The 20,643-nt window shown below is 33.3% G+C and overlaps 3 protein-coding genes across 5 annotated transcripts; all 3 read left to right on the top strand.

Annotated features, from left to right (window-relative positions):
• The first annotated feature begins 325 nt into the window (after positions 1 to 325).
• LOC100527757 (GDT1-like protein 5) lies at positions 326 to 4,777 on the top strand. Of its 2 annotated transcripts, none has more exons than XM_003555840.5 (13): positions 326 to 581; positions 673 to 741; positions 1,238 to 1,297; positions 1,434 to 1,481; positions 1,711 to 1,799; positions 1,913 to 1,949; positions 2,031 to 2,078; positions 2,778 to 2,846; positions 2,941 to 2,985; positions 3,069 to 3,130; positions 3,402 to 3,474; positions 3,862 to 3,947; positions 4,493 to 4,777. In XM_003555840.5, exons 1-12 carry the CDS (start codon positions 564 to 566, stop codon positions 3,931 to 3,933), a joined length of 690 nt encoding a protein of 229 aa, XP_003555888.1. In that variant the 5' UTR covers positions 326 to 563; the 3' UTR covers positions 3,934 to 3,947; positions 4,493 to 4,777. The 2 variants fall into 2 exon arrangements, with proteins under 2 accessions (XP_003555888.1, XP_040869161.1); XM_041013227.1 differs by having other exon boundaries at positions 4,337 to 4,777.
• A 2,235-nt stretch (positions 4,778 to 7,012) lies between these two features.
• LOC100810052 (protein SEEDLING PLASTID DEVELOPMENT 1) lies at positions 7,013 to 11,229 on the top strand. The gene is made up of 9 exons (XM_003555839.5): positions 7,013 to 7,652; positions 7,730 to 7,944; positions 8,436 to 8,586; positions 8,701 to 8,892; positions 9,089 to 9,251; positions 9,344 to 9,585; positions 9,777 to 9,953; positions 10,032 to 10,193; positions 10,684 to 11,229. The coding sequence occupies exons 1-9, from the start codon at positions 7,248 to 7,250 to the stop codon at positions 10,978 to 10,980; spliced, it is 2,004 nt and encodes a 667-aa protein (XP_003555887.1). The 5' UTR covers positions 7,013 to 7,247; the 3' UTR covers positions 10,981 to 11,229.
• A 4,069-nt stretch (positions 11,230 to 15,298) lies between these two features.
• Positions 15,299 to 20,643, top strand: LOC100809519 (glycine-rich RNA-binding protein RZ1C). Of its 2 annotated transcripts, none has more exons than XM_003555838.4 (4): positions 15,299 to 15,423; positions 15,520 to 15,655; positions 19,377 to 19,870; positions 20,152 to 20,643. In XM_003555838.4, the coding sequence occupies exons 2-4, from the start codon at positions 15,545 to 15,547 to the stop codon at positions 20,384 to 20,386; spliced, it is 840 nt and encodes a 279-aa protein (XP_003555886.1). In that variant the 5' UTR covers positions 15,299 to 15,423; positions 15,520 to 15,544; the 3' UTR covers positions 20,387 to 20,643. The 2 variants fall into 2 exon arrangements, with proteins under 2 accessions (XP_003555886.1, XP_006605889.1); XM_006605826.3 differs by lacking the exon at positions 15,299 to 15,423 and adding an exon at positions 16,848 to 18,331.

The raw sequence follows: 20,643 nt of genomic DNA, 5'->3' as shown, positions 1-20,643 counted from the left end.
ATATATCTCTGTAATAAAAATAATCCTTTTTTTGAAAAATTATTTTTAAGTAGAAAAGTTAAAAGGTATAGGTAAAAGAAGTTAAAATAGAAATGTTTTTATTACTGACGAAAAATTATGTTTATCATAATTTTACACGTTTTCTTATCATTTATACAATAAATATTTTCCTCTCATTTGTTAATTAATAACTTAAAAACACTTATTATCGAGACACAAAACACCCATGGAAACTAAAATTAAATGCAATGGCTAAAATAAGCAAAAATAGACATGAAAGACAAGCATCTTTATGATGCTTATTTTTAATAATGATTTTTATCCAGATTCTGAGGGAGGGAATTGAATCCCATGCTCTGCACAATATAATTTTTTAAAAGCAAAAATAACCACGCGCTCACACGCGCACCTTCCACTCTGAGAAGCGAGTATTTCTCCCTCTTCAATGTTCTCCCTCCTCCGATGACTTTCACCATACAACCAACGAAGAACACACTCTCACATATTATTAGCTTTTAGCTCTCTCTCTCTCTCTCTCAGTCCTTCTTCTTCGCCCAGCCAACATGAGCTCAATCGTTCAGGTGTGGAACCTTTCGTCCTCATTAAAGATTTACTTTCTTGATTTTGGATTTGCTTTTCAATCCCCCCTTTTTTGTATTGATGTTTTATTAGGGTTTCACCAAGTCGCTGGCCATGACCATTCTCTCTGAGATCGGCGACAAAACTTTTTTTGCAGCTGCGGTTAGTTTCTACTCTTTTTTCTAATTCGTTTGTAGATCTTGTAATTGGTTGCACCAGATTAACGGGTCGGTTTCTGTGGGCCAGCGTGTCTGGATTTTTAGACTGAGATATAACCTTGTTTGTTATCATTTTTTTTTTTTAAAAATATAGTTATGTTGTGTCTTTCACTCTATTGGTTCAAATCTTACTAAGGTACTGCATAAACATTTTAACTTATCTTATTTTAATGATTTATTTTTATTGTAAATCTGAGAATATGTATTCCTGTTTATTGAATTTACAGTAAAACTTTTTTAATTGCTCTACTTATAGCAAACATATGTCGGAGGCCATGTTTGGTGGAATGAGTGAGTTTCAAGATATGTTTAGTGTTATTGATTTATTTCCTCTTTGCATAGTTCCTGACAAAGAAGACAGGGTGGCCTTGGTATTTGTTTTTGTAGTCTAGAGAGTAGAATTAGAACTCTGCCTGACTGTTTGATATCATGATTTCTAGATACTGGCTATGCGACACCCAAGACGCCTAGTCTTATCAGGTTGCTTATCGGCTTTGATTGTAAGCATCTTTTCATCTTTCTCCTTTTTAATACTATGCTAATCTTTGTTTTTGAAGGTTTCATAATTTGCTTATTTGTATGATTTAGTTTTTCCTATTCTTCCTCCTTTTGAGCTTCATAATCCCCTTTATCTAGGTGATGACCATTCTCTCTGTTCTTGTTGGCTGGGCTGCTCCAAATCTGGTGAGCATTCTTTGTTGCTGGTCTCGCCTCACAGTTCTCCTCCTTATTTGTTTATTCTTATAGATACTTGGGTTGCTATCCTTCCATCAAATAACATGCTGTATGCATTGAGATTAGATATTTGGCATGTATGCATTAGAGAGGTGTTATCTATCTCTTGTTTAGCTCTATATTACTCTTTCTTTTTCCTTGATTTCTGCCTTTAGTAAACTTCATATAAATTCTGCAGATCTCTCGTACATGGACTCATCACATTACAACATTTTTATTCTTGGGATTTGGACTTTGGTCCTTAAAAGACGCTATATTTGAAGAAGGGTGATTATTATTTCTCATTCACATCATTTTGCTAATCCTTTTAAAATGAAAATAAGTTTGCAACTGAATTGAGAGTTTTGGACTCATGCTTAATAATTTCCTTCGATGGACAGGGATGCGGAAGAATTGGCTGAAGTTGAAGCTAAATTGGTTGGTTTGTCACTACTATTTGATTTCTTATTGTATGTCATTTTTTTTTTCTTGTTGACAGCACCCTTGTATTGTTATTAGGATAAAGATTGGAAGGCTAGCAATGGAGCTACAAAAAATAGCAATAAGGTAAAATAATATCTGTTTGATAAAATTTGTGTTGTCTTCTTTCTGTCTGTCCGCATAGTCACACTCTTCTGATTTTGAGCATGCATGAAAAAATTAAGTAAGGCTTTAAGGCCATGCATGATCATATCACATATAATGAACCCATTTGGGTAAACAACAGAGTTAAGCATTTATGCAACAGGATCTTATTGATGAGAGCTTATTCATAAATTGTGAAGCTTACAGAAATAAGCTAAAGAGAGCTTTTTTTCTTGAAACTGACTAAAATAAGCTAAACAGAGCTTATAGGAGGTTACAAGCCATTCCACAAACCCTCATAAGCTTCTCCAAACACCTTCTACATGTTTTTTTTAATAGAACACATTTTGTTTACTTCTTATGATTGCCAAGTGGTTAAGAGATCCTTGGAAAATTCTTACTACTACTACAACAGAAACCAAGAGAGAGATTCTTAATAACTAGATTGCAAATAAATTGCTTTATAAATATTTAGTATTTGGATAAGGCACTTAATATCTTGTAGGCAAAGCTGCAATAGCAAAATTTACAATTGGATGACTCCCAATTTCAGAGCTGGATGAGAATTATGCAACTTATTTCCAGTCTCTAGTTGATTATGATATTATACTAAAACAGAATCCAAGGATGCTTTATTTTTGTTGTTCTAATACTGTATATATCATGTGTCTCATTTCCCAGGATGATGATGCCACAAAAAAGCATAAACGGTCATTTTTATCTCAGTTTTTTTCTCCTATCTTTTTACAGGTAATAAATTATTAATAGTAGTATCTCTATACAGAATGTAGTTGAACACTGAACTGGGTTAAATTTGATCCCCTTTATCATCTCTATTCTACAGGCATTTTCTATCACCTTTTTTGGTGAATGGGGTGACAAGAGCCAGGTGAGGATACTGCATAACTGCATAAGCTCTTTTATTGGAGACTGCTTCATCACTTCATTAAGCACAACTTTTTTCTGTTTCAGTTGGCTACCATAGGTTTGGCTGCAGATGAGAACCCATTTGGTGTGGTTCTTGGAGGGATTCTGTAAGTTTTGACTTTTAATTATTCTCTTTATTCTGGACTCAGCCTATTTCCGTAGGGCATTGCCTATTTTTCCTTTGGTTGCCCGTGATGGCATACGGCATATGTTATTTCAATAATTTGTTGCTGTAATTCTGCATACATGTGTTATATGTATATGCCTTGCACATGCATTGTGTTTGTCTGGATGCATAAATATGTATTTAGGATGTCACAATCCTAAGGTCCTGCAATTTTGTAAGAGAGGAATGTAATTCTTAATTACTTTTCACAGGGGACAAGCATTGTGCACTGCTGCTGCTGTTGTTGGAGGAAAGAGTTTAGCTTCTCAGATATCTGAAAAAATTGTAACAATTTCTACTCCTTTTTATTATCACTACCTGTTGTCCATCTCCCCACCCCCTCGTCTTTTTTGTTAACTCATTTAAAATTTTAAATTCAATATTCTGTATCTTAAAAAGTTCTCATGCATCAAGTTTAAATAATTCAAAATTAGTTTCAGACTACCAAAAAAAATATGGGAGTAATGAAATCAGAGTATATAAGAATTAATGGAAAAGGTAATGGAATAATGAAGAGGATGCTATATGTGAACAAAAATACAACATTATAGCCATGAGTCCTTAGAACACTTTTTGATGTAGTGTGCAATTCTGATTTACCACCATATTACTGGTATATAGCATTAAGCTGAGCGTGTATGCCATCTAAATGTTGTTCTCAATACTTTGCAGGTTGCACTCTCAGGTGGAATTCTTTTCATTGTTTTTGGAATTCAGTCATTCCTCTCTCCAGTTGAATCATGAAGGCTGTGCTTTTGGTTAGTGATTATTCTTCTGCGTTTTTTTACAAGACATGTTTAGCAAATATGTTTGTTATTATGGTTGGAGTTGGTTGCTAAAAAAGCTCAGCTTCATGCCTAATCCTCCCTGGGTCATAGATTTCATTATTTCGACCCTTTTGTAGTTCAAAATAAATTTACCATTGTAGAATGATAGCCAAATTCAATATAAATAGTCAACATGAGTGGATTGTTCTGTTTAGATAAACATCTGTCTTCACTTAATCTCTCATTATATTCATCCCTTCATCAAATAAATCCATGTGTAAATTGTGCTTGAGAAATGTAATGGACCAGTTTGGGGAAAAAACTCTTTAGTTTCCAAGGTTGTTTTATTGATGTTCCTGGGAAACTGTCTAATGTCATAGCAATGAGAATGCATGCATCTTGGAGGAAGTAATAAAACCAGACGTTTGGGTAGAGGAGAGTTAAACCATGCTTGCTTCAGTTGCTTGTATTGCATATGATGTTGACACTGTTGAATCAATGCCCTTGGGGTGATCCTTTTGTCCTTGCTTGTGTAGAGGGGATGAAAAACTTTTCCATCATTGGAGCAGTAGTTCAAAGTGAAACTGGTAGGTCACAACTCATTGTGCACCCAATTTGGGTGCACTTAAGTTATGTACAATAATCTCTCTATGCAAAGTGGGTAGAACCCACCCAAGTACTGTAACTTGACTGGTTATCACTCGTTATTTTTGTCTCTCACAAGGTTGATCTTTAGTTGTTTCCCCCTAAAGTGTCAAGTACCATTGTAGAAGTCTTGCTCAACACATAATTTCAACTATAACAAACTTAAAAATATTCTAGTTAACTGCTCCACCCCAAAATTAAAATTCTTTCTGTTCAACGTTGATGAAGTTAGTGACGGTGACCTGCTATATAAAAAAATGTTTATATAATTGGAATGTCCTAAGACACCACAATCCCAAATAATTCGTTTTCATTACAAGTGAGATTATTACTCCGGTTGTCATGCTAGCTAATTTCTTATTAGAGAATCAAGCTTTGGAAGGTGTGTTTCTCCATGGGAGTAAGATTGGACATTTTTCATGTATAAAGAAAGAAAAAAATTTCCGAATTGCTCAATTTGTCAATGAGTCGACAATTGGTTAGGTCTTCCATAATATTGATGAAGTAAAAATTAATTAAAAATTAACTATAATAGGGTAATAATTAATGGCAAAAAGCATTTATAAAATAAATAGAACTTTGTATGAGACTTAGGTATGTACTATTATTGTTTAATTATTTATTGTGAGCTTTTTATCTTGTAGAATAAGTAATATGATTTTATATTAATTTAAAATTTATTTAACTTAATTTTCTTATAATTTTATGTTGGTTTATTATCTAATATAATATTAAGCAAATATTTTATAATGATTGGCTGGATCGTAGCTGAGCTGTGAATACTTTCACTAGTGCAACCTTTAGTGTAGTTTTGATCAAGATTTTTTTTCCCAATTATATTTTTTCCATAAGGTTTGAATTTGAGATCTTATTTAAAGAAATGAAGTCCGATATCACTTGATAAATGCAGTTTAGAATATTGGTATCAAATTATAACTTAGAAAAAAAGGTTAATATTGTGATACAAGCTAATATGCATAAAAAATTATAAATAATAAAATAAAAATCCAATTTTTAACTAATTATCATAACTTAACACGCTATTTTTTTTTTTAATGCAATTCTCTGCAGAGGTCAAATTTAGTTTTTTCGGATGTATGCAGGACGCTTAACTCCAATCATTTTCGTGAAAAGTAAGAATCTCATTCAAAGAGGTTTGAATGTCTTAATGGACAAATGGAAGTACTCCAAGTTAATATGCAAAGTAGGGTAAATTGGGATGAAGAAAACGTATCACGGCCTTATAAATTGGTTGTAAACGATATTAACCAGATCGTGACGTATTTTTTTAATTTAAGGCTTGTTTCATTCAAGTTCGTTTTGAAAAAAAAATTATTATTTTTTGAAAGAGTTTCTGAAAATAAAAATATTTTTCAAAATTTAAAACTGACAATGTTTGGGCTTGGGAATAAACCACCTTTGGATTAATTTTGTTCGGTGCAACCTCACATAATATTTGAAATTTATAATTCTTTAATTAAGTTAGGCATACATTTAAATAATTTTTTTTTAGCTTGAGATAAGACTAGTATTATTTTGATATGGCTCATTTAGAAAGATAGTTATCAGACATCCTTGGTGTTAGTATTTGCATTTTTAAAATTTTAAGAAGTCGTTAGAGCTGAATTGTTGATGAGAGTCTTAAATAATTGGTGTAAGATTGCGTATCTAAATTTTATAATTACATATTCTTATTCAAAACTTGAGTTGACTTAGTTACAATCCAATCGCCAATTAAAGTTAACATCTAGTTGAGATTAACCCAAAAAAAAATTAAGTTAACTTAAACACGAGATTAAATGAGATTGATTGCAGGAAACTTAGATTCCTATAACAACGGATTTAAGTTAGTGACTGCAGGATCGTACGATCCAATGGTTTGCATATTTTTGATTTAATATTCTATTCTGTTAACCTTTTAAAGTATGAAATATAAGGCTTTTTAGGGTTGAGATTTTGTTTCTTGACCGCAGGGAATCCAATTCCTTAAGCAGCCCTACCTAATCATAAACAGCCATCCACCACGAAGTTATTGATTTTTTTTAGATTTTGTACGTTATCAAAACACTATTGATCTTTCGGAAGTGAATTCTTTTTTGGTATTAATACTATTTTCAATTCCCACGAATAACAAAAAAAAAAACTCCATTTTGAGGAATTACACATATATGCTAGAAATTTTCAAGAAAAGAAGTGCATTAAATGAATAGTATAAGAATTGAACAAAACTAAAAAAAAAAGGTTTAATTCTCGAAATGATTTACTTAATAATAATGTTAGAGTTGAATGAATGTGATTATTATTAAGGAAAGCGAAAAAAAGAAAAGTCTGTTGGAACTAGATTTGTTCGAAGGTGCGTGAAGGCAAATACAAAGTATATTGTGTAATGTGTGGTGAGCAGCCTCTGACAAAACCAAACCGTTAACGTCTCTAAACTCAACACAAGACTTGCAAGTGTTTGTGTCCTCTCCCTCCTAAAGTGCTAATAATAATGTAAAATAAAAATCCCACACAATAGAAGAAAGAAGATACCACAGAATCTTCTAATCTTCCCTCTTCTCTCTCCTTCTATTTATCCTTCCCTCCATAACAGTAACAACCACCACCACCTCTGCAACACAACACACATAACACGTAACAAAGAGAATGAGAGCGCTAAATTCGCACGTGCTCCTCGTAGATCTTCACTCCCACCATCACGTGCCCACCTCAACCCTCTCCTACCTCAGAAACTCCCGCTTCATATCATCCCTCCGTCGACGCTCCCCAAGAACCGGAATCCGATGTACGGCGTCGCCGGAGATTCGCCGCCCCTCCGATCGCTTCTACGGCTCCTCGCCGTCGACGTCGCGCCCGGAGGACCTCAACCTCTTCCTGGAACTGCTCCCTCTGAAGATGCGAAGGGAACTCTATCGCCACCGCGAAATCGGAGGCCTCATAGAGATTGTCATGGATTTGGGAAGAAAACCTCTCGCCAGGTTCCCTTCCGGTGATTGGGTCATCTCTGAACAACCCATAGCGCAAGAGGATTTACGCCATGCCATTTCCAAGGTAATGAATTGTTGTTGTGTTAGTTACTTAATTTAGCTGTGATGACTGATGTGTGATGATTGGTTGATTTGTTTTAGGTTGGTGAGTTTTCTGATGACAACAGGTCAGGTATTGATAGGTCTTTGCATCGGATAAGCGCGATTCGGAATCGGAAAATGCAAATCATTGGGCTTACTTGTCGGGTGGGTCGAGCTGTGGGTGGCAGTGCTGAAATTATACGTGATTTGGTTGAGGATGGAGGTTCTATCTTGGTCATTGGACCTCCTGGAGTTGGCAAAACAACCTTAATCAGGTTAACATTTTCACTCTCTCAATTCATTATCAACTTAAAATTAGTTGATTATATTATTAGCCTACTTCAATTAGATTGTCAATGCATTCACAGTATACAAGTTCATTTACCTTGTTAATACATTAGGCGCTCAAAATAAGTTGATTATATTATTAGCATACTTTAATTAATTAGAATGTCAATGCATTCTCAGTATACAAGTTCATTTACCTTGTTAATACATTAGGTGGTCAAAATGAGTTGATTATTATTAGTCTGTTTTTTAGACCGTTGTCGAATAATTGTTTGCTATGTGTGATTTGTTTATGGGTTTTTATAATAATTAACTCGATGTTATACTTAGATGATTTCTGATTGATTAACGGTGTAAAGCTTTTTCATTGACATTGCATGAAAATCAAATCCAATTTTATCTGGACATCTTTAGCCATTTTTTTTAGGTGCCTTTTACTTGATTGGCTTGTCTGAAGAAAAAGCTTTTTCTTGTGCAGAGAGATTGCTAGGATGCTGGCTGATGAGTTCAGGAAGCGTGTTGTAATAGTGGATACATCTAATGAAATTGGAGGTGATGGAGATGTTCCTCATGCAGGAATAGGCAGGGCCAGGAGGATGCAAGTTCCAAATGTGAATATGCAGCATAATGTTAGTACAAATCTCAGTCATTTTTGTGTTTGTTGATTACTTCTTATACGAAGGTTTTTCTTTTTAATAATTTGCAATCTTCTGCGACACACCGTTTATGTGTATTTTATGCAGGTTATGATTGAAGCAGTTGAAAATCACATGCCTGAAACCATTATTATTGATGAAATTGGAACGGAGCTTGAGGCATTGGCAGCCAGTACTATTGCTCAAAGAGGAGTTCAATTGGTTGGAACGGCACATGGAATGACCATTGAAAACATAATAAAAAATCCTTATCTTCAGATTCTTGTTGGTGGCATAGAGGTGCAAAGTTGCACTTTTCATTTTCCTTACACTTTTATGATTTATAACCAATAATGATTAATTAAATGCACTCCTCCGTTCTGCCCGCCCTCTTCTTTCACAAAGTGAAATCGATCTTAAATTTTTGAACCACATACAAATGGAATGTGTAGTGTTTTCCCACATTTGTAATATTATTGATCATTTATTTGAATAGAGCGTAACCCTTGGGGATGAGGAGGCCAGGAAAAGAAAAGTGCAGAAGACAATTCTCGAAAGGAAAGGACCCCCTACATTTTCATGTGCGGTTGAAATGATATCTAAAACTGAATGCCGTGTTCATCATAGATTAGATGCAACTGTGGATGCCATTTTGGCAGGTATTCCTCACCTTCTATGATGAAGTATTTCAATTAATATCTAATTGATATAGTATTTACACAGTTGTTTAAATTGATCTCCTTCATTACAGGAAAACCTCCATTATTTGAAATCCGTCAATGGGATGATTCTGACAACGAGTTGCCAAAATATGCTCCATTGCCCGAAGAAAATCTTGGAGAAACTTCTGACTTAACTAACAATAATATCACGAGTTCTGACAATGAACCTAGTGAGGATGATAAAGATCACCCACGTACTTGGTCCACGAAATGGAGTACCAGTGGACCTGTGATGACGAGGAGTTCACCAATGCAAGTTTATACTTACAAGGTAAATTGTTTGAGGTTGCATGTGATGGTTAGAGTCTTGAGTGATTGGAAACTTTATCATGATTCCAAAGCCTTAATAATTGTATCATTTTCCAATTGCATATATTTCATACTCGAAAGAATAAATTGCCCAAAATATTTTTTGAGGCTCTTCTTTTTAATGGGCATTATTTTCTTGTTGAATGAGTTTAGATTCTTGAAGCTGATCTGCTACAAGTGGCCAAGGTAATGGGGCTTGAAGATGTAATAGATGTGACTGATGACATTGGAACTGCTGAAGCAATTCTAGCATCCAGTTCTGAGATACGACAAAACCCATGGATCCGTGGTGTGGCAAAGTTCCATCACGTACCTGTATTTGTTATCAAGGTGCCCTCTTGCTGCATCTTTAGCTATTCTTCTATGTAAATCTCCTTATGTCTTATAACAAACTTTTGTTTCTTTCAGTCCAATACCATGGCACAAATGGTCAAGGCAGTGCGCATGATCCTTGGGCTAGAATCCTTTGGCCCTACACCAAAGAAGCCATTAAATGAATGCTTGGATATTGAAATTGAGGACGATGAACCAAAACGAAAACCATCTTTGGAAGAGATTGATGCCTTGGAGGTACACACCCTTTACATTTATTTAATTAGTATTTTGATTTCTCCTCTTCAAGTTTTATTTTCTGCTGTGGAATTAAAACATATGTTGTCTACTAGTAGTCTAGCAATTGATTTCTGCGCTTAGCTGTTGTTGCCATTTGAAAGATGGTGCACTTGGCAATTGGTTTAATGTCTGGCTTTCTGAATTGGAGGACATTTCCCATATACACTGCACTCATTCATATAAGACAAAACCGAGAGTATTATATCCACTATCTAGAAAAATAACATATGCATTGTAAAAAAAAAAAATGTACTGTCATTCAATCATAAACTATTATGGATGATAAGTTTGTTAATTTTTATAATAATTATTTTAAAAGAATACCATAAATAATTTCTAGTTATCTGACCACGTAAAATTATACACTAATAATACATGTCTATTAAACTCTTATGTCCAAACCTCTTAAGCATTGACATTATTTTAATTTCTTTTACTTTTCTGGCAGGAGGTCCGGCTTGCAATAGAGTACATTGTGATTCCTGGTGGAGAAGCTGTGGAACTTCTTCCTAGACGTTCTGAAATTATTGCCCGGCAGCTTGAACTCGTTCAAAGTTATCAGTTGGCTGCTGAAAAGTCAGGTACCGATCAGAATCCCAGGTTGCAAATTCTTCCATTGAGGCTAAATACAAAAAAAGCCTCTAAATCTACTGTTGCCCGCAAGAAAACAAGTCCTACCTCAATGTCTACTGGTGACAGCGGCAATGGCACCAGTGTTACCAGGCTTCCTATTTTGCCTGAATAATTCAATTCTTTCCCCAATTCTAACGATTCACTTCACTGGTTTGTACATGTATGATGTATGTAACATGTACAGTCATACAAGTGGTGTAAATAATTTATTCATAGCCTAAGAGCTTGTATCTCAATTGGGGTGTGACATTTATGACGGAAGTTTGATCCTCCGCCAAGCTACCCCTTCTTGTACCAAGGTATATATATTGAAAAAATCAATCTACATAAAATGTAATATATCATTATTTTACTCCTCCAATGTAGTTCAATTTATAATGGTACACATATGTATTAGTTCGTTAACTTGTGTAGCTAGAGTGTCAAGCATGCACTTAAGCATTCAAAATATAGAAACACTAAAGATATATATATTTTAAAGTTGAGATATACTTTTGAAAGTTAGTTAAAAATTAAAAAAGTTATCTTATTGAATGAAATTATTTATTAAAATAGCTAAAAAATCTATAAAAAAATTCACTCCATTCTTGTTCGGACAAAAGAACCCATCACTATCTTGGTTGTACATAAATGTATATAAAATTTTAGTTAAAATAGAAAAAAAATCTAATAAATGTTTAAGGACAAAAAATAATAAATACAAAAACTATAAATTAGAAGTTAACATTTTAAAAAAAATTACTTAAACTACTTAAAAACTTGTTTACTAAATAATTAAACAAGTTTTTTAGCTAGTAAAAAAAGTTATAAATTAATTAAAATGTATTTTTAAACACAATCTAAATATACAGATATGTTCCAAGTTAATCGGTTTAAAAGTTGAGATATACTTTTGCTTTCTGTTTTGCCATGATTTCTGTTAAGTTCGTTGAAGTTAGACTACCAAAAGAACTCTAAGGCCAGCTTACTAATTTAGTAGTTCTTTTGCTGATTAGTGCCATTAGGTTAGTTAACATTTATGGAGTTAAATATATTTTTAATTCATAATAAATATTTAATTTTTTATTTATTTTTTAATAAAATTTTGTTTTATATTGAATTTTTAATAAAATAATAATTTTGTTTTTATCTTGATATTTTTTTTAATATTTGATAAATTAATAAATTTTATAATTATTTTCTGATAAATTAATCTTGAAATTTTTTTATAAAAAAACAAATGCAAAATTTATTAATTTCTCATACACTAAAAAAGTGTTAAGGACAAAAATAAATTGTTGTTTTTTAGATAATAACAAATGAAATCACATAAATATGTTTAAGAAATTTTTTAGATGATAATAATTTGATATTTTAATTACACAAAAGCAGTTTTCTCATTCTTTTAGGCCAAAATGCATAGATTAAAAAAGTAGTGGGACCAAGTCCCTTTTTTTTATGGTTGGTTCCTTCTTAACATGAAAGAAATTGAATTTTGTTAATAAAAAAAAGTGATTGAGAAAAGAGATTTCGTTTAAAGGGACTAAATAAGTTTTCTAGTAAAAATTAATCAATGAAAAATTGATAAATATTTAATATCAATAACATAGTAAAAAAATGGGGAAAGGATTTGTTTTTGTATTTTTTTCCGGTTTGTTGATTTCCTTCTTTGCTCTTTTGAGTAAGAAAAATAATCACAAATTCACGGAATGTTATCACAAATTGCTTCAGTTCTCGAAAATTCCAGACAATCCTACATTTTATAGAATTATCTTCTCTACTGTGACTTAATAATTATTTTGCACATATTCATACAATTTACAGATTAATTTAGTACTTGCTTTACCTTAAGGAATTTTTTTGTTCAAGACATCTGCAGTAAACTAAAATTATACTTTTCAATACCAATTTTGTTAAAAAAAAAATAAACAGACATGCATGTTTATAAATTAGGTTGTATTTGTTTTAAGGTTGTAAAATTATTTTGTGAAAGTTGAAGCAGGTGTTAATAATAATAGCCTAGCCTAGTCTTTGTTTTTTTTAAATATATCTTTAAAACAATCTCATAATAATTGATTACGTGTTTGATTGATGGTCATATTTTCAAACATGTTTAGTATCTTGCAATCATGTGGGAAGAATATTTTTTTTTTGCTACATACAGTACTTGTTATTCTTTTTTTTTTTTTTACAAAGCAGTGCTTATTATTCATCCTCATCTCACTTTCATTAGCGAATATCTATAAGGTAGCGGATATTCGAATCATATCATATTTACATCATATAATATTTTTTTTATCAATTTAAAGTTTTTATGAAATAAAATAATATTAGAATTGATATATCAAATTTATTTATCTATTATGTAATAATTAATCAGATAAAATTTATTACATATATATATTATTAATTGTGCACTTGTTTAGTGAAAAAAATCATTAAGAATAATGAAAAATATATTTTTATCTCATCTTAAAATGTTAGAAATCATAATATATAGTATGGAATACTTAATAAATGAAATAGTAAATAAATGGATTCTTACAGAATAGATATTTTGATATCCATATCCACCGAATGAATATTCATATTTTATCCTATTGGGTACAAATCATCAGTATGGATTTTTACAATTTACAAACGTGTGTATTCACAATCTTTACTCTTTCTTCTTATTATTTGGATTCTAAAAATATTTTCAAAAGAGTGAATAGACAATTTAGTCCCTGAGATTGTACCCATTTTGCATATTAGTCCCTAACTTAATATTAAATTCAAAATAATCCTTATTTTTACAAAAGTGATGCAAAATAGTCATTCCGTTAAATTTTGAAGTAACGTCGTTAATGAGGTCAATTTTAGTGTCACGTGGGCGTGCCTCTTAAAAGATGTTACGTCATTTGATGATAACAAAATGAGTAAATAGACAATTTAGTCCCTGACTTTGTACCCTTATTGCATATTAGTCCCTAACTTAATAAAAATTCAAAATAGTCCCTATCTTTTATATAAGTATTGCAAAATAGTCCTTTCGTTAAATTTTAAAGTAATGTTGTTAGTGAGGTCAATTTTAGTGCCACATCATTTGATGATGATAGAATGAGTGGCTTCTTCAAATTTGATGGTTCTGAACCAATTGAGGCATATATACGAAAAAGAACCCACACACACTTGCACAAATAAAAAGAACCAAAAATCCACAGCAACAACCTTATCTTTGTAGTCGTCAACACCAATGGGCGAGGTCTGCATAACCATTCTCTTTTCTTTTTTTTTTTCTTCAATTATCATCAATATATCATTCTGGGTTCTGATTTTTTTTTTGTGTTTTGAATAGGAAGAGAAAAAATCAGAGAAAAACAAAGTGGAGGAGAAAAAAGCAAATGAAGAAGAAAAGAAAGAAGAAGAGAAAAAACCAGAGGAATCAAAAGATGACAAGGAATCCAAGGAGGAATCTGCGCCGCCAGAAATCGTGCTAGATACAACCTTTGCAATGCATGGATACTTTAAGCACTATTTCTGGCATCTTTTAAGTTAGGTACTATTTTGCAACACTTATGCAAAAGATAGGGACTATTTTGAATTTTTCATTAAGTTAGGGACTAATATGCAGCAGAGGTACAAAGTCAGGGACTAAATTGCCTATTTACTTGTTTTGTTATCAAATGACGTGACATCTTTTAGGAGACACGTCCACGTGTTATGCCACGTCATCCTTTAGTGCCACGTTGGATAGTCCACGTGACACTAAAATTGACCTTACTAACGGCGTTACTTTAAAATTTAACGGAAGGACTATTTTGCAACACTCTTGCAAAGATATGAACTATTTTGAATTTAATATTAAGTTAGGGACTAATATACAAAATGGGTAAAATCTCAGGACTAAATTGTCTATTCACTCATTCTCAAAATGTAAAATTATTTAAATATTATATAACCTTTTCTTTTATCATTTGTATTTTAAAAAATATTCTTACAAATATACAATTTTAATGTGTTTATATTCCCGTCCAGTTATATTACATTGACTTAAATATATTTTTATTATTGATCAATATTTGATTTTAATGATTCTTTCTAAAAAAATTATTACATATTGAATCTTTAATAAAATAATTTTTTTATTTTTTATTTTTAATATTTTATTTTAATCTATGATAAATTATTGAATCTTTAATAAAATAATTTTTTTATTTTTTATTTTTTATTTTTTATTTTAATCTATGATAAATTAATAAATTTTATGTTTGTTTTCCAATAAATAACTGAATTTTATTTTAATCCCATCTAATAATAAATGAAAAAAAATATCAAGTATAAATATAAATGTTTTTAAATTTACCCAAAATTTAAAAATATGTATTAAAGACAAAAAAATAAAATTATTATTTTATTAAAAATTTAATGTTAAACAAAATTTTATTAAAAAACAACACTTAGAAACAAACACGACCTTAACACCCAAGATAAAAGAGTTTCATTTTTGGGTTTCGTACGTGAGCGTTATCGTGGAGTTCAACTTCGAGGGTTTCCTTCACAACTCTGTAATTTCTAATTCCACAGTTACTCTTGTGTAAGTATCTCAAAATTCAAGTTGCAGAAGATTTCCTCGCCCTGCTTTCGTTTAATTGATTTCTAAACCGTCGGCATTTCAAATTGTGTGTTTCAGGTTTTAGCGAGATTCGGAGTGAGTGATGGCTGGGAAGGAAGAGAATCGAATATTTGTTGGAGGTTTATCTTGGGAAGTTACGGAGCGTCAACTCGAGCATGCCTTTGCTCGTTACGGCAAAATTCTCGAATGCCAGGTACCCCTTTCTCTTCCAATTGCAAACAGAAAATGTTCCACTTTCTAATATCAAATTATTCAATTCGTATGAAAAGGGGATCTTGTTTCTTCTGTTTTTCGTGATGCTAGATATGCAATTTCTCGAATTAAAAGTGGAAGGGAGATTATTTTTTTTATTTTTGTGTCTGACGTTTAAATTGAATCCAACTGCATATTAAAAAAAATGATAATTTTGCATGATACTATTTTGATCGTGTACCGTGCCGTTGTGGTCTTTAGTTAAGGATTGGGGCGATTGTAAGGCCTGGTTTTGGCTGAGTCTACTGCTTTGGGAATTTTTTAAAAAAAATTTATCATGTGTTTTCTGGATGAAGTTTTTATGATAGGGTTATGTACTAATCTTTTTTTGTATTTCTGGAATGCTGGTTGTGAATCTTGTGATCTTTGTGATGCTGTAGATGGAATTTTTAAAAGATGTTTTACCAGAATAATTTCTTCATGGCTGAAGCTCATTTTCAATTTTCTGATAAAATGATAGCTTGTGGTAACTTTAGAGCTCGAGCTGGAGATCATTGTGGTTTAGATATGTGGAATTTGGTGCAAGGAAGGTAGTTAAGCTAATATCAGTCTTACCTGTATGCTATTTGGCAGAGAGATTTCTTGTCTTTGCTGTCCTTATGATTCATTAGTAAAATCATTGTAATTTGGAATGGGTATTAGCTGTATGATTGGGCTGACAAGTGACAAGTGGAGAGAGTTAATACCATAAAATGATTTTCGGAGTATTTTTTTAAAACCTGTTTTGCATGGCTCACAGATCTATGCCTTGATTGCATGATTAATGAACTGAGAAGTACATGACACTTGTTTGATTGAGTTACACAATTCTTTTGGGTAAAGAAATTTTTTTCCTGTCCAAATCCAAAGTCAAAACAAAAGAAACCATGCATTGTCTGTACATTGACTTCCCTCCTATTCTAGTAGTAAATCTATTACATGATGGTAATGGTTACCAGTGGCATATATAAGAAACTTATTATGCTGGACATTCCTTCTTTTGCTTCTGGCTCTAATCAATTATTGTCCAATATAATTGTAGGAAATTAGAAAAAGGGCATTAAAGACTGCTCTCTCACATTATGCCTTTTCAATTTTTGTTGTCCCTTGATATTTTGATATGTTACGAAAACTGCTTATACCCGTTTCTTTAGTTGTAGAAGCATGGGCAACAGACGTGCCATCTTATGAACTGACAATGCATTTGGTAAGGTGGCATTTCTTGTGGTCCTGAAATTTGGAAAGATTCAGATACTTCATACGTAATGCAGTTCCCAAGGAAGAAAGTAATGTACTCTCTGTTTTTAATGGAAATGAGAATTCCCCACTAACTAATATTGTTCCCTTCAAAGTATAGATAGAACCATTTCAATGGGCTGTGATTGTGTGATGCTCAGTAAACCAGTTAAAGTGATTTGTTATGTGAGTTCAAGAAGTCTTGCATATTTGCATCAGTTGAGCAACCCAATCTTGCTGCACCTTTGGCAGTTTTCAATAGTTTCTCATAGCAATGTAAAGCTCAGGTGTTTGGATATTGTTTTGTGTCTGGTTGATGTCATCGCTCTTCTAACATATTCTTGTAAATACCCAAACTGCGTATGACTCTACACCATCAAGTTCCGCATCATTATGGGTCCTGTGAGTACTTACGTGCTGCAGAGCTCTAAATTTTCAATCTGAAGCATTGGGATCATAAACAATTGCTGTTCAGTTAGTGGGTTCCTCTCTTCTTGATAAGATACTGTGTCACACCAGTTGATCTGCCTATTATAGCTAACAGTGTTGAGGGTTGAATGAATGCCTCTGATTTAGTTGTTACTTTCTTCTACCTTGGAATAAAGTTCATTGGTTGGAGATGTTTTCTTTGGTTTTGAATGGTCGTGCTTTTGTCAGTGTGCTCTTAGATAGAGAATCCACAGCTGCATAAGAATGATTTTCTGCTAAAATGCTGGTGTTGTTGGATAAGTCAGTAAAGAGGCGGCAGAATTACCTAGTGTGATAGGCTTATAATTGCAGTGTAGTCAATGTTATGCATTCATCTCCCATGTTGCTCAGTATTGTTGCCACATAAGATTGATTTTTTTTTTTTGCATCTGATGAGGTGAATGAATCACAGAAGGTAGCTGAATTGCTCAAGAAATGAAAGCATGATCTCCATAATGGAATGCTGTGAATGCCTGTCTTGCATTTTGTCTTTCAGAATTATGGAAAATTATTTGCTGGCAGAGTTTTTGTTTTGAAGATATATACAATGTGAAACTCATCATAAAATTGGGGTTACAACAAAATGATCTGGTGACTGTTGAAGTGAAAGCACTACAGTTGGATTTTCATGATTATACCATTCATTCGTGGCTACATATCATTGTAATGTTAGTTCTTCTGGGTCAGAAAATAATAGTTCCTAACATGAGAGTGTTTTTTCAAATAAGTCAGATGCTAAGAGTATGTTTGAGGGATTAGATTGTTAAAGGTCATTCATGAAGTCATGAACCAGTATGGAACATGCTGAAATTCTAGCTCAGAATGTTGAAGTAATTATGTAGGAGATGTTTGTTGTCAAATATGGGCTTGGAATTCCTCTGAATGGCTTAGCTATATGAAAACCATTCTGGTGCTTTATCATTGTAACACCGAAGTAAGTTGTCTGATTATAAGTTTTGCTTTTTAATTAAATGCTATTTGCATCTAGTTAATAAAATATAAAAACATAACATGCAACACATAACTTTGTCCAGTCATATGTTTCCATTTATGTATGCATAATACTTTGTCTGAAACTGAGTGCCCATTTCAATTTTTTTTTTAATTCTGTTCTTGTAAGAATCATTCTATTGACCATCAGCAATTTGGAGTAATGATTATGCAGCAATTGTGTGATTTCTTTCTTATGTTTTTATCTATTTAAGTTTGGGTGGTGGGTAGTTTGGTTGATGGTTTAAGCCTTGTTGAATTGAGAATCACCCCTGGAAACATCTGAGATTATTTTCAGAGATGGGGGTCTGGGCAGAAACTCACAATATTAAGAACATATATCAGGCAACACTAATCAATGATGCTCTTCAGTGCTTATTAGAAAGTAGAAATTGTTAGATCAACATTGTGGTCAACTAGGCTCCAGCTTTTGTGATTGAAATTTTATAAATTGATACTTTTGTGACTGTTAACAAGAAATCATTAGCTACAGCAGTTTCTTTTAGGCCCCCAATTTGCCTAAGCAATTTGTAAAGAGGGCCTTTTTCTTTTTTTGGCTTTGTGTGGGTGGAGAGTTCACCACATGATGGTCAATGTGCACTTCTTATTCTTTTTGCGACATATGAGAACAATTTTGACCTACCTTTTACTTGTCTTATTTTTATCCTCTATCTTGTTTTTATGATGTGGTTCTATTTTACTGGTTTTCTGATTAACTTTATCAGGGAGTAGCTTCATATATGCTGCAGTTTCTTCTACTAACTACAGTAACTTGGTGGTTCCCATTTATTTGTGCTGACTTATGGCTAGTAGACATGTTCTGTGTGTTCTCTATTAATGAGTCTTACAATAATGGCTATACAGTGGTTATTTGCATCAAAAGAAGCATTGATATTGTTCATCCTCATAAATACAATAAAAAAATTGTTACATCAGTTGTGTGAATTGCTATTACTTAGCTTGTGGTTCTCAAGTGGTCCTTCCTGTAGATCATGATGGAAAGGGATACAGGCCGTCCACGTGGATTTGGTTTTATCACATTTGCAGACCGTAGGGGAATGGAGGATGCTATCAAGGAAATGCATGGACGGGAAATTGGTGATCGTATCATCTCAGTCAACAAGGCACAGCCCAAGATGGGGGGTGATGATGTAGACCAAGGTTACAGAGGTGGCTACTCATCAGGTGGTAGGGGAAGCTATGGTGCTGGAGATAGGGTAGGACAGGATGACTGCTTCAAATGTGGGCGTCCAGGGCACTGGGCCCGAGATTGTCCTTTGGCAGGAGGTGGTCGTGGTCGGGGTGGTAGCTCATTTCCTTCACGTCCTAGGTTTGGAGCTGCTGGTGGAAATGGGGATCGTCTAGGTGGTGAACGTGATCGATACGTTGATGATCGGTATGAGGGAGGACGTTATGGAGATAGGGATCGTTTTGACAACCGTGACTACAAATATGGCAGCCGTGATCGCTATGCTAGTGACAGGTATACATATGTCTGTGGTTGTTATTAAATTACTACTCAGGTGGTGCTTTTGCCATTTTTCTTAAAAAAACATTTTTTCTTACTTCATTTAATTGATAATATGGCAAATACAAAGACTCTGATTGCATAAAGATTTTATCTGATCACTTAATCTGATTTGTGCCTTTGAGTAGTATATGCTGTTTCTTCATTAATAAAATGGAGCAGTACCTCTATTGGATATTCCATGTGTTCTATGTATTTGTCATTGTCACCATATTTATTAACTGAGAACTGTGTAGGTATCCAACCAGTGGAGATCGATTCGCAAGTGATCGATATGGCGGTGGCTCAGATTACCCGCAAAATGGTTATGGCAAGGAAAGAGGGTATGACCGGTATGGTGGTCCACGAGGAGGTGCTGATAGGTATGGAAGTGGAATGGGAGGTCGTGATGAAGGAAGGAGTTATAGGGGTAGACCTGGTCCATATGATCGCCCAAGCAGGGGTTCTCGTCCGTCACTTGATCGCTACTGAATTCTAACGTTGATGTTTTTAACGGGAAATCCAAATGCAGAAGCCACATTAGAGACCTAGTTCTTGTTCTTGCTCTTGTTACGTTGGACATCCAGTTTGGGACAACTGTTGCTGCTAGATTGTAGTTTCATAGATTATGGATTTCGTAGTTTGTTTCCCTATTTATAGATCGTGCCAATCCCTGTTGATTTTCCCCCTCCTTTGCCTGACGCTTTGACTAACTTCCCTAATGCAAGTAAGCATGATTTACCGCTGCA

This window comes from Glycine max, chromosome 20, assembly GCF_000004515.6.
Source record: "Glycine max cultivar Williams 82 chromosome 20, Glycine_max_v4.0, whole genome shotgun sequence".
Lineage (NCBI taxonomy): Eukaryota > Viridiplantae > Streptophyta > Magnoliopsida > Fabales > Fabaceae > Glycine > Glycine max.
Note: the sequence above shows the minus strand (reverse complement) of the source record. Positions and strands in the feature narration are given on the sequence as shown.